The following is a 12,614-nucleotide window of genomic DNA, read 5'->3' as shown; positions in this document are numbered from 1 at the left end:
TCCTCCACTCAAAAAAAAAAAAAACAACGTCCCTGACGTGCTTGCGCGCCCTGCCTACAAACTCCAGAATGCAGCGGCCCGCTCTGCATTCTGGGGATTGTAGGCAGAGGCGGGGCAGCACGTAGGCAGAGGCAGTGAGAGGCGTTAAGAGGTATGATATTTACGTAGCTGTAGGTGACGGACTATCTGTATCAAAGTGAACTTGCGCTTTTGTAAGATATTCAAAAGCAAAATCCTTGGGAATGTGACAAACTAGTGATGTAGGGGCCAATATTTAAAACTACAGTGACAAGATATTGAAGTCAAGATCAAGAACACAACTCTGCGGCCTTCCTCTTTTTTAAAACCAAATTCACAGTATCTCCCATTTGTTCTAGTATTCTTTGGGGTAGATTGACTGGACTTTCCAACGTGGCTAACACAGGATTTATCAGATCACCAGTTGTCTTTATTATGGTATTGCTGATGAATGTTGCTGCAAGAAAGGCTGGTACATTTGATTGTTTGATTCATTTAATGCAATTATTTTCTTTATCTCCCTGCACTTTACAAGCCCCCAAGCACACAGAGACCTTTCCCTGTGTCTGCTGCCTCTTTAATGTCGTTAATGACACCGGCCACAATCTCTTTTCCTGATGTCCCCAGGGGACTGATGTTCTCGGAGAGCAGGATCTGAGGTGGGCCGAGCACAACCTGGTAGATACGATATTGGTTAACTCTCTGCGCACTGCTACAGGTTCAGACACTTTCATCTGTGGCTAAAAAAAATGTACCGTATATACTCGAGTATAAGCCAAGTTTTTCAGGAAAAAAAATTTGTGTTGAAAATGCCCCCCTCGGCTTAAGCCCCATACACACTATCGGTTTTCCTGCAGGTTTTTCTCTTCAGGTTTACCAAAACCATCTAATATGAGGTCAAACCTCAAGAATTTCAATTTGTATGCAATCAGGCAGGCCCTTGCACTACATGGTTTTGGTAAACCTGAGGAGAAAAACCTTCAGGAAAACTGAGTGTGTATGGGGCTTCATACTGGAGTCACTTTTTTGCGCCTGATCTCCCGGACTTTGGGCACCCCTTCTATAGACTCCCATGTTAAATGGTAATTTCTCTGGTAATTTTGGGGACCCAGTACCAGCCGGTCGTAGGTCCCCTGGACCCAGAACTTATAGCCCACACTTCAAGTGTGCAAAGTTTGTTGTCTTGGGGACCTACAGCTGGGGAGCACTGATTTTTCAAACCCAGGCACCCCTTCCATAGACTCCCATGTTAAACATCAGTCTAGGCATGGGCACAGTGAGGCATGCAGATGGACACCCTAGGCCAGTGATGGGGAACCTTGGCACCCCAGATGTTTTGGAACTACATTTCCCATAATGCTTAACTACACTGCAGAGTGCATGAGCATCATGGGAAATGTAGTTCCGAAACATCTGGGGTGCCAAGGTTCACAATCACTGCCTTAGGCTTATACTCGAGTCAATACGTTTTCCCATTTTTTTTTTGTGGTAAAATTAGGTGCCTCGGCTTATATTCGGGTCGGGTTATACTCGAGTATATACGGTAAATCCTAAATGCACAAAATAACATTTTATAGGTAATGACACCAGGGATCCAGGAAATACTGTATTCAACTGCCTTCTGACGGGCCAGAAGGAATACATTTTTCCCCTGTTGGCACAAATTGGACCATGCTTTCCCTTTCCTCTGGATGAACTGTGGGCATAGGAATCTGTATATGGAGCTTTTCTATCTTTTTTTTTTTTTTTCCTGTTGGGTGAACTGGATGGTATTTTTATCAACCTAACTATGTAACATACGCTATATTACGAAACGTATAGGGACCCCTGCCTTTACCCGCACATGAACTTTTAATGACATACCAGTATTAGTCCGTAGGGTTCAATATTGAGTTGGCCCACCCCATTTGCAGCTATAACAGCTTCAACTCTTCTGAGAAGGCTGTCCGCAAGGTTTAATAGTGCGTCTATGGGAATTTTTGTCCATTCTTCCAGAAGTGCATTTGTGAGGTCAGGCACTGATGTTGGACGAGAAGGCCTGGCTCGCAATCTCCGCTCTAGTTCATCCCAAAGGTGTTCTATTGGGTTGAGGTCATGTCACGACTCTGCAGGTCAGTCGGGTTTCTCCACCCCAAACTTGCTCATCCATGTTTTTATGGACCTTGCTTGGAGCACTGGTGCACAGTCATGTTGGAACAAGAAGGGGCCATCCCCAAACTGTTCCCATAAAGTTGGAAGCATGAATGTCCAAAATGTCGTTGTATGCTGATGCCCCAAGAGTTCCCTTCACTGGAATTAAAGGGCCAAGCCCAACCCCTGAAAAACAACCCCACACCATAATCCCCCCTTCACCAAATTATTTGGACCCGTGCACATGGATGAGCAAGTTTAGGGTGTTGATCTCAACCCGATAGAACACCTTTGGGATGATTTAGGCCCCTTTCACACTGGGGTGGGAGGTGCGGTGGCGGTATAGCGCTGCATCTTTTTGCTGCGCTATACCGTCGGAATTGCAGCGGTATTTGTCCGCTAGGGGTGCGGTTTTAACCCCTGCTAGCAGCCGAAAAAGGGTTAATACCACCGGCAATGCGCCTCTGTAGAGGCGCATTGCCAGCGGTATAGCCGTGGTTTCCCATTGCTTTCGATGGGAAGGAGCGGCAAACACACCGCTCAAAAGATGCTGCTAGCAGGACTTTTGGAGTGGTCCTGCTAGCGCACCGCTCCAGTGTGAAAGCCCTCAGGCTTTTACACTGGAGAAACAGCAGCCACTGTTTAGGGTCGGTTTGCAGGCGCTATTTTTAGCGCAACCAGTGTGAAAGGGGCCTTAGAGCAGAGACTGCAAGCCAGGCCTTGTCCACATCAGTGCCTGACCTCACAAATGCGCTTCTGGAAGAATGGTCAAACATTCACATAGACACTTCTAAGCCTTGTGGACAGTCTTCCCAGAAGAGTTGAAGCGGTTATGTCAGGATTTTTTCACCGATGCACTGAGGACCGAGCCACTGAACACCACCGATGGCTCTGTGCTCTCAGCTTCCTGAGCGGAGAGATGCTGCCTGTCAGTCAGCATCTCTCCTGCTCTGATCCTCCACGCTCATTGAAGCGATGAGCTGTAGAGGGGCTTGCTGAAACTGCCATCAGTCAAGGCAGCTGGCAGATCCAGACTTGGGAAGCCGTGATGACGTGCTGCTCCTGACTGATGGCAGTGACGTCAGTGGAGAGCGGACTTCAGACCGATCTCTGCTGAAAACGGGTCACAGGAGTGCAAAACGAATTGCACCCAGAGGAGAAGCCCAGCCTAAAAAGCTCAGGCTGGACTTCTCTTTTAATGTGGGATTTGCCTGAATTTTCTGGAAAATAATGATATTATTATTATAGAGGGAACTGGCAATCATATGAAATAAAGTTATTAGACAAAATACAGGGAAAATTTGTTATGGCATTGTTTTTTTTAAATGGACCCTTTAACCACTTAAGACCCGGACCAAAATGCAGGTAAAGGACCCGGCCAATTTTTTGCAATTCGGCACTGCGTCGCTTTAACTGACAATTGCGCGGTCGTGCTATGTGGCTCCCAAACAAAATTGGCGTCCTTTTTTTTCCCACAAATGGAGCTTTCTTTTGGTGGTATTTGATCACCTCTACGGTTTTTATTTTTTGCGCTATAAACAAAAATAGAGCGACAATTTTGAAAAAAAATCAATATTTTACTTTTTGCTATAATCAATATCCCCAAAAAAGATATAAAATTTTATTTTTTTTTTTCTCAGTTTAGGCCGATATGTTTTCTTCTACCTATTTTTGGTAAAAAAAATCTCCATAAGCGTTTATCGATTGGTTTGCGCAAAATTTAAAGCGTTTAGAAAATAGGAGATAGTTTTATTAATAATTTTTTTTTTTTTTTTTTACTACTAATGGCGGTGATCAGCAATTTTTTTCGTGACCGCGACATTATGGCGGACACATCGGACAATTTTGACACATTTTTGGGACCATGGTCATTTTCATAGCTAAAAATGCATTCATTATTGTGAAAATGACAAATGCAGTTTGGGAGTTAACCACTAGGGGGCGCTGAAGGGGTTAAGTGTGACCTCATATGTGTTTCTAACTGTAGGGGGGCGGGGCTGGACGTGTGACGTCATTGATCGTGTTTCCCTATAACGGGGAACACATGATCAATGACAGCGCCACAGTGAAGAATGGGGAAGCTGTGTTTACACACAGCTCTGCTCGTTCTTCAGCTCCGGAGGACCGATCGCGAGACACCGGCGGCGATCGGGTCCCGCGGCCACGGAGCTTCGGCACGCGACCCCACGGCTGGGCTTAAAGGGCAACGTACATGTACGTGGATGTGCCCAGCCGTGCCATTCTGCCGACGTATATCGGCGTGAAGGGGTCCTTAAGTGGTTAAGCAGCCCATGGATGATTTGATTTTCTTTCTTTCCGCCACATGTGGAAGGAAAGAAAATCGCTCAATTTTCTCCCTTAGAGCTATTGGCCCAGATTCAAGTAGAATCGCGCAATATTTGCGTGGGCAAAGAGCAAATTTTTTTCTCTGCGCCCACGCAAATATTGCGCTTTGCCCGCGATTCACGGAGCAGTTGCTCCGTAAATTGCGCGGGCAATATGCTAAGCAGCCGGGCGCAAGGCTGCCTAATGTAAATGATCCCGCCGGGGGCGGGAATCATTTAAATTAGGCGCGCTCCCGCGCCGAGCGAACAACGCATGCTCCGTCGGGAAACTTTCCCGACGTGCATTGAGGCAAATGACGTCGCAAGGACGTCATTTGCTTGTAAGTGAACGTGAATGGCGTCCAGCGCCATTCACGGTTCACTTACGTAAACGACGTTAAATTTGAACGTCGCGAGCGGGAGGCGCAGCTATACTTTAGCATTGGCTGCGCCTGCTATTAGCAGGAGCAACCTTATGCTAAAGGCGCCGTACAGAAACTCCGTACCATGCGTAGGCAGGGCCCGCGCAACTTTTGTGAATCGGTGGTAGTATGCAATTTGCATACTATACGCCGATCACAAAGGCCGCGCCCCCTAGCGGCCAACGCAAGAATGCAGCCTGGGATGTGAAGGCATAAGGAGGCTTATGTTTGTCACATCCTAGGCTGCATTCGGTGTAACGAGGTTCCTGAATCAGGAGCACTCGTTACACCGGAGCAAGTAAGCACTTGCGCCGCGCAACAATGGTTGCGCGGGCGCAAGTGCTTCTTGAATCTGGGCCATTATGTTCTGCTGGCAGGGGAGCACCGGGAGCATTCGTGTCCAGCAGAACATAGTGATTACTACTAGCGACCAGCAGTAATCGTATGTATGTATGTATGTATGTATGTATGTATAATGGATCAACTTGGGTACAATCAGCCTGCCCATACACAGAGCACTTCTTGCGCAATCATTTCTGAACCGGCCAAATTTCGATTCATGTATGGCTGGTTTGAGTGTGTTTTTTAGAAGTACAAATCTCAAAAAAAATAATGGGCATTATTTCTGCTTGTTTAACAGTGTTTTGTCATTTTTTTATGGAATTTTATTGCTATCTCTACACACTGTGTGATGAAGCTAATTTGTACCATTTTTATTTTAGAGTTTGCTGGGAATAGCTGCGCTGAACAATTCCACAATGGACCACAATCATCATACAACCACATCTGATCCTCATGCGGGTCACCATCATCCAACCACATCTGATCCTCATGCGGGTCACCATCATCCAACCACAGCTGGACACGACCATGGTGGAGGAGAGTCTGGCATGCATATGATGGTGGGTACCAGCTCTTAAGCTTTACTGGTCAGAACCAAAATGAAGCCTTGTGAAATGTGTGTAGTAAACACCGCCTACCTGCTCCACCTTTCCCCTGTGCCTTGCACCTCTCACCACTCTAATGCACACCTATGGTCCTCCTCCATCCTTTACTCCGTCCTCTGTTCTGCATTGTCCCAATGTCTTGTTCGGTGCGCTCCCACTTCTGGCCTAAGCCTTGCAATACTGGGCATCAGCTACGATTGGTCTGATTGTCTCTCTTCCCCATCTGATGTGCTTGTATTTTATTGCTAGGCTAACCCAGTGTTTTTCAACTCCAGTCCTCAAGGCGCACCAACGGGTCATGTTTTCAGGCTTTCCATTATTTTGCACAGGTGATTTGATCAGTTACACTGCCTAATGGCCCGTACACACAATCCGAATATCGTACGACGGATCCTACGACTTTTTTTGCTTAATAGTCGCAAGTAAAATGAAATGGGTTATTAAAGTCACAAATTCTCGTACGACCGAAAAAAATAATCGGAAGTGATGTCATGTGTTGTAATGTATTTGTATTGTATTTTCGGACGACAACTGTACTGACTAAACGAAAATCGTACAATCGGACATCGTACGAGGAAAATTTTCGTGCATGTCCGATCGGATGAACTGTCGTGATCGGCTCTCGAAAGTAGTGTACACACAATCCGAAAATCGTACGATTCTTCCTCGGACGATCGTTTTCGTCCGATATTCGGATCGTGTGTACGGGCCATTAGTAATCACCACAGCCGTTTCATCTAAAGGAAATCCTGAAAATATGACCTGTTGGGGCGCCTTGAGGACTGGAGTTGAGAAACACTGGGCTAACCCATTCTCTCTTACAAACTTTATCTTCCCACTGTGCTCCCCTTTCCGACCCAGTACTAGTCTGACTCCCATTCTCAACTTATATTCTTACTTCCTTCCTTGCTCTCTGTGTCTCTGCTGTTTGTCTAATGTCAGCTGCTTGTTCCTCTTTTAACCCTCATACACACTGGACGTTTTTCTATCTCCTAGACATCTTTCCTCCCGGCTGTGGCATTTGGCAGAAAAAAGTCTCGACACTTGTCTGTAGTACGTTTGGGCAAATTTAGCTTTGTCAAGCGTTTAGACATTAATTGATTTCATTGGCCAGAATAATCTATTCTGGCCATTGAAATGAATGAACGCTCGAGCGCTAGATAGTTTTATGTCCTTTTGGTTTTCGGGGCTGTGGTCAGCGGGAGTCAACAACGCCTTATCTTTGGTTTTATTGGGCGGAATAGCATCCCACTGTTGGCATCAGTGGGAGGAATATTGTCTCAAGAGCCGGATAAAGGCAAGTAAAATGGCCTCCTGGCCTCAGTTTGGAGACCACTAATCTCTTCCATCTTTATCCTTGAGCCTTCTCCCCAGGCAATCTGATCTTCCAGTTGGTCTTGGAACCCCACTCTCTTCCATTTTCTTGTCATATCCATGTATTGATTCTGCCCCGTGTTCTCTGGTTGCAAAAGTTTATTGTACCTTGCTATGTACCGTCCTTCCACACATCTCTAATGTATCTACTTTTCATCCCTCATCCACTTGCAACTTGACTTCTCTGCATCCTTTAGAGCCGGTTCACACTGGGGCGACCTGGGATCCGACTTCAAGTCGCCCCAAGTCGTGTGGTCGAAAAAATGAATGGAAGTGAATGGGAGCCGTCTTAATGTAAACTACTGAAGTCGCTCCGACTTCAGAAAAGGTTCCTGTACTACTTCAATCCGACTTCTAGGCAACTTGTACCCATTGATTTCAATGGAAGTCGCCTCAGAAGTTGGATCACTGTCTTTTTTTTTTTTTTCAAATATTTTATTGAGAATTTTCATAGGTAAATACAGAAAATAATACATGCACAAATTGTAAAATATGCATATTATATAAAACATTACACAGAAGACAAAATCGTGTGTTAAATGGATATATATATATATGGATCACTGTCTTAACTGAAGCAACAATACAGGAAGATAACAAACATTTCTCAGGCAAACCCCTCCCTCCCACAGAGCTGATTGTTGTTTGATTGGCCACTGGGAAAGCCTCCTGTCCTGGAGGCGACTTGAAGTTGCCTCTCTACTTCCTGAAAGTTGCTTCTAAGTTGCCTCATTATGTACAGGGATCAGACTTGGAGATGACTTGCATTGAAATCAATGGGTAAGAGGTTGCCTACAAGTTGGATTGAAGTAGTACAGGAACCTTTTCTGAAGTCGGAGCGACTTCAGTAGTGTGTATTAAGACGGCTCCCATTCACTTCCATTGCTTTTCTTGACAGCGCGACATGAGGAGACTTGAGGCGACCTGAAGTCGGATAGCAGATCGCCCCAGTGTGAACCGGCTCTGATGATTCATACTCAAGTCGTGTCCAAGTTGCCTCCCAAAGTCCTGCTGGAAGTCGTGTTGCCCCTGTGTGAATGGGCTCTTAGTTCTCTGCCCACCTTCCACCACAACCACCATCAGTTGCATTAATTACACTTCGCACCAGCAAATTAAAGGGGATAAAAATTTAGTACACATGTATGTTAAAGAGACCTTGTCATCTAAAAAATGCAATGCATGTAGCATCAAAGAATAATCAAGTATTTAAAATGCTTTGTTCCAGTGTTTTTTCTTTCCATGCAGTTTTTTTTACTTGCTAGAAAATGTAACTACTGTCTAATTACTCTCTGTGCTGGCCCAGCGCATCCATCCCTCGCCTTCTCTTCTTACATAACCTTTCATGTAGCTGCTAATGAAGGATTGAAGAGAATACCATAGAGTTTCATTGAGTGACAGCTCTGAGTCTGTTGGGGCTGCTAAAAATCCCATCCAAGATGGCGTCACCCAGAAGCAGTCTCAGGGTTTTTAGTTATTTACATAAAGCAATGTTTTAATGGAGGAAAAAAGCATAAAATACATTAAATGCATGCATTGGAATATTTCCCTGCTATTTCTTCTGACAGGAATATATATATATATATATATATATATATATATATATATATATATATATATATATATATATACCCTGTTTCCCCAAAAATAAGACCTACCCTGAAAATAAGACCTAGCGTTATTTTTCAGGAGGGCTGCAATATAAGCCCTACCCTGAAAATAAGCCCTAGTTAAAAATGCTTGTAAAATCCTATAATCCACTCCACTCCTATTATAGTAGTATATAATGTACAATGTTTGTGTTTCTGTAATATAATTGCGGGGGAAGAGAGCTCCGGCGGGTAACAGAAGCAAAGAGCGGCTCTATAACAAAGGTATTTGGCACAATTATATTACAGAAACACACACATTGTACATTATATAATACTGTAATAGAGTGGATTATAGGATTTTACAAGCATTTTAACTCAGTTCAGACTGGGGATTCCTGACAGGCAGGGAGGGAGAGGAGAAGACATCACATTACCTACCCTGAAAATAAGCCCTACTGTGTCTTTTGTTGGCATAATTAATATAAGACCCGGGCTTATTTTCGGGGAAACACGGGGTATATATATATATATAATATTTCCCTCATATTCATTCCCAGTGACAGTGGTCACCAGGACAAAACGGGAGAGTACAGGAACACAGCCAGGGCTGCCGTTAGAAATCACGGGCTCCCCTCCTCTCAGTTCAAATCTCCCCCCCCCCCCAGCACAAATCTTTGCCACCTGATCCCTCCTCCCAACTTAATTACCACCCCAATTCCCCCTTCTAGCAGAAATCTCCTTCACCCCAAATATCACCCGCCTAGCACGCATCCTCTTTCTTCTCAAATGTTCCATTCTAGCACAAATCTACTCCCCCCCCCCCCCCCCCCCCCAAGTCCTCCCTCCCAGCATAACCCCCCAACCTGTTTTTCTAGCACATATCCCCCTCAAACTCTCTTAGCAGAAATCTACTTCCCCAAAGCCTAGCACAAACAATTCCCCGCCCTCCCCATCCAATTCTCCTCTCTCACAGCAGAAATCTCCCCCAGCTTATCTCCTAGCACATATCCCTCAATCCCCTCTTCCAGCACCCCCCCAATTCCTTTTTATAGCAAATATCCCCCTCCCCAATCCTCATTACTCTTCTCAACACAGATATCTACCCACTCCCCCTCCTCCTCAAACATCCAAAGCACAAACTATTATTCCCCCCTCGTTGTGTACAATTTTCCTGAAAGCTCAAAACATTTCCCCCTATACCCTCTTCTGTCAGAACAGCGCTCCTCTAGCACATGAAACTGGATCGCTCTTAGATTGCATCAGACTGTACACAGACACAGTTTGATTACCGCCCCCTACCTACATTTCCTGCTGCCGGGAGATGAGCAGCCCTTGGAAGCAGTGGCGGCTGGTGCTCAAAATGTTTGGGGGGGGGCACAAATAAACTGAAAAAAAAAACTCAACAAAGAGCAGCTGCTGTGCCCCATCAATTGCCGCCAGTGTGCCCCATCAATTGCCGCCAGTGTGCCCCATCAATTGCCGCCAGTGTGCCCCATCAAATGCTGCCAGTGTGCCCCATCAATTGCCGCCAGTGTGCCCCATCAATTGCCGCCAGTGTGCCCCATCAATTGCCGCCAGTGTGCCCCATCAATTGCCGCCAGTGTGCCCCATCAAATGCTGCCAGTGTGCCCCATCCGGCACTTGCCTGTCTCAGCGCTGTCCTCCACGCTCCGAGTCCTCTGTCTTCTCCTGTCCTCTTCCCGTCTCTGCTATGATTGGAAGCCTGATCGACGTCCAATCACATCGCCTGTCGCTTCAGCCAATCCGGTGACAGGGTAACCAGACCCGAACACCTTCGGGCACCTATTAGAGCCGATGGCTCTAATCGGGGGCTTCCAAAAAACACCCCTGCCGTTGTAATTCAGATGCCCGGTGCCCGACAAGGGGCCAGACACCTGAATAGGGGGCATTAGTGGCGACAATAGATGGATAGATTCATGCATTGCATGAATCTATCTTTTGGTTATAGAGCGGTGCAGAAGAGAGTGGGCGGCGCTCCTGTGCCCTCTATGGATGCACCACCACTGCTTGGAAGAGATGGGGGCTGTAATCAAACTGTGTGTGTGCAGTCAAATGACAAGAAAGAGCTATCCTGTCTAATGTGCTGTTCTGACAGGAGAGTCCAGGGAGCACAACACAGTGCACCTCCTACTGGCTCTCTGCACTCTGCCACTTCTCCTCTCACTGCTCCAGGCTGGCGGCCCCTTTTCCCCGGCTTTAAGTGCGGAGAGGGGGTGCACAACTGAAATCTGGGTGGGTGCACCCCTCTAGAACCAGCCATGTCTGTGTCTCTCCCTCCAGCAGCTGAAAGCCAGCGGGAGGGAGAGCAATCGGCTTTCAGCTGCTGCAGAGAGCCACTCGTGCATCATTCTTCAATTGCTCTTCCCCGCCCCACTGATCCCCCAGCTGTCCGGGCCCCCCTGTGTGCCTGGGCCCTTTATAGGTGTACCGGTGGTACCCACCTAATGGCGGTCTTGAACACAGCAATAGGTTCAGACCTTTCCCCAATCTAGCCTAAATGAAAAATATTTTTTTTTTTTTTCTGGAATGTATTAATCTGCATTGTTCTAAGATATACAATATACAAATGGAATCTTGTGGTTGTGCTATAATGCCTGTCTTTTTTTTTTTTTTCTAGCGTATGACCTTTTACTTTGGATATGAAAACGTAGAACTTCTCTTCTCTGGATTGGTGATTAATTCAGCAGGAGGTAAATACCACTTCAGCTATAGGTTGACCCCAAGTCCAGTGTATTGACAATAGTAATGTATGGAGAGATCATCCTGCTTGAATTGAGCCACAATTCTCTGTCTGTTGTTTACTAAAGACCTGCTGGTGCAGGGTCGATTAACAGTAGAACTATGGTCACACAATTTTAAAATTGTCCCGCAACACTTTATTAGAAGTGGAACAGTACTTACAGTTTTCTTAGTCCTTCTGCAAAGTCCTGCCAGTAAGTAGCTTCCTGTGATAGGGTGGCAATGATTCTGCACTGATCCTGAATTCAGAGCAGAGTTGCCCCTCTCATGTAGGCTGTGCTTGCCTGCACTACAGTGAGTTTAATTTTTTTTATAGAAGGCGTGGTTAGCATTGCCACTGTTAATTCACAAGCCTCTAGCTTATCAGTCAGCACCTGTTCATGCCTAGTCCAGCCCACTACTTACTGAATTGACCGCATTGCCTCTTAATTAAATCTTGCCATTGTCAACTGCGGTGTCTGGTAGGGGGGAGTGCTTGTGAGACACAAATAAAAAAAATAATAATTCTCAGTATAAGAAGGGAAAAAAGTGTGTTTTTTATTTTTTTTATTTTTATTATTGTATATCACAATTACTGTTTATACTGTCATACATGAGCCTTTAGTTGTACTGTAAATTAGAACCCCAGTCAAAAAGTTTTTTTTATAGATTGTAGAAGGGTTGGAACATCTATCAGGCTTGTAATGCTTTCTGGACCCCTAATTGGGAGATTGCAATAACATTTATCATTGGCACCAAAACAGGAGATCATAGATTTTCTTTCAGTGGGCATACTGTTCCAGTAACAGCTGGCTAAAAAGGGGTATCCTTTCATTTTGTGATGTGTCCCCATGATGGGGTGGCAAAATCCTCCCCAGCAGGTACACAGTAGTGTTAATTTTGTCGGCTAACTTAATACTAAACATTTTAGTCTACTAAATTAATACTATTTTAGTTGACTAAAATACGACTAAAACTAAAACAATTGAGATGACTAAAAAACGACTAAAAGACGAAGACTAAAACGAAATTGAAATTTGACTTCAAAATGAACACTGGTCTGTAGTGCAT

The 12,614-nt window shown here is 45.3% G+C and overlaps 1 protein-coding gene across 6 annotated transcripts in view; it reads left to right on the top strand.

The window, feature by feature from the left end:
* SLC31A1 (solute carrier family 31 member 1) overlaps nt 1–12,614 on the top strand; it is an 80,353-nt gene that overhangs the window by 62,781 nt on the left and 4,958 nt on the right. For 4 of the 6 annotated variants that reach the window (XM_040324334.1, XM_040324332.1, XM_040324333.1 and 1 more), the window contains exons 2-3: nt 5,617–5,796; nt 11,443–11,515. In XM_040324334.1, coding sequence (XP_040180268.1) covers nt 5,653–5,796; nt 11,443–11,515 — 217 coding nt within the window. In that variant the 5' untranslated portion in view covers nt 5,617–5,652. The remainder of the gene's footprint in view (nt 1–5,616; nt 5,797–11,442; nt 11,516–12,614) is intronic. The other 2 variants (XM_040324337.1, XM_040324336.1) reach the window with 2 other exon arrangements.

This window comes from Rana temporaria, chromosome 9 (genome assembly GCF_905171775.1).
Source record: "Rana temporaria chromosome 9, aRanTem1.1, whole genome shotgun sequence".
In the NCBI taxonomy this organism is placed as follows: domain Eukaryota; kingdom Metazoa; phylum Chordata; class Amphibia; order Anura; family Ranidae; genus Rana; species Rana temporaria.
This window is presented reverse-complemented; position numbering and strand designations above follow the sequence as displayed.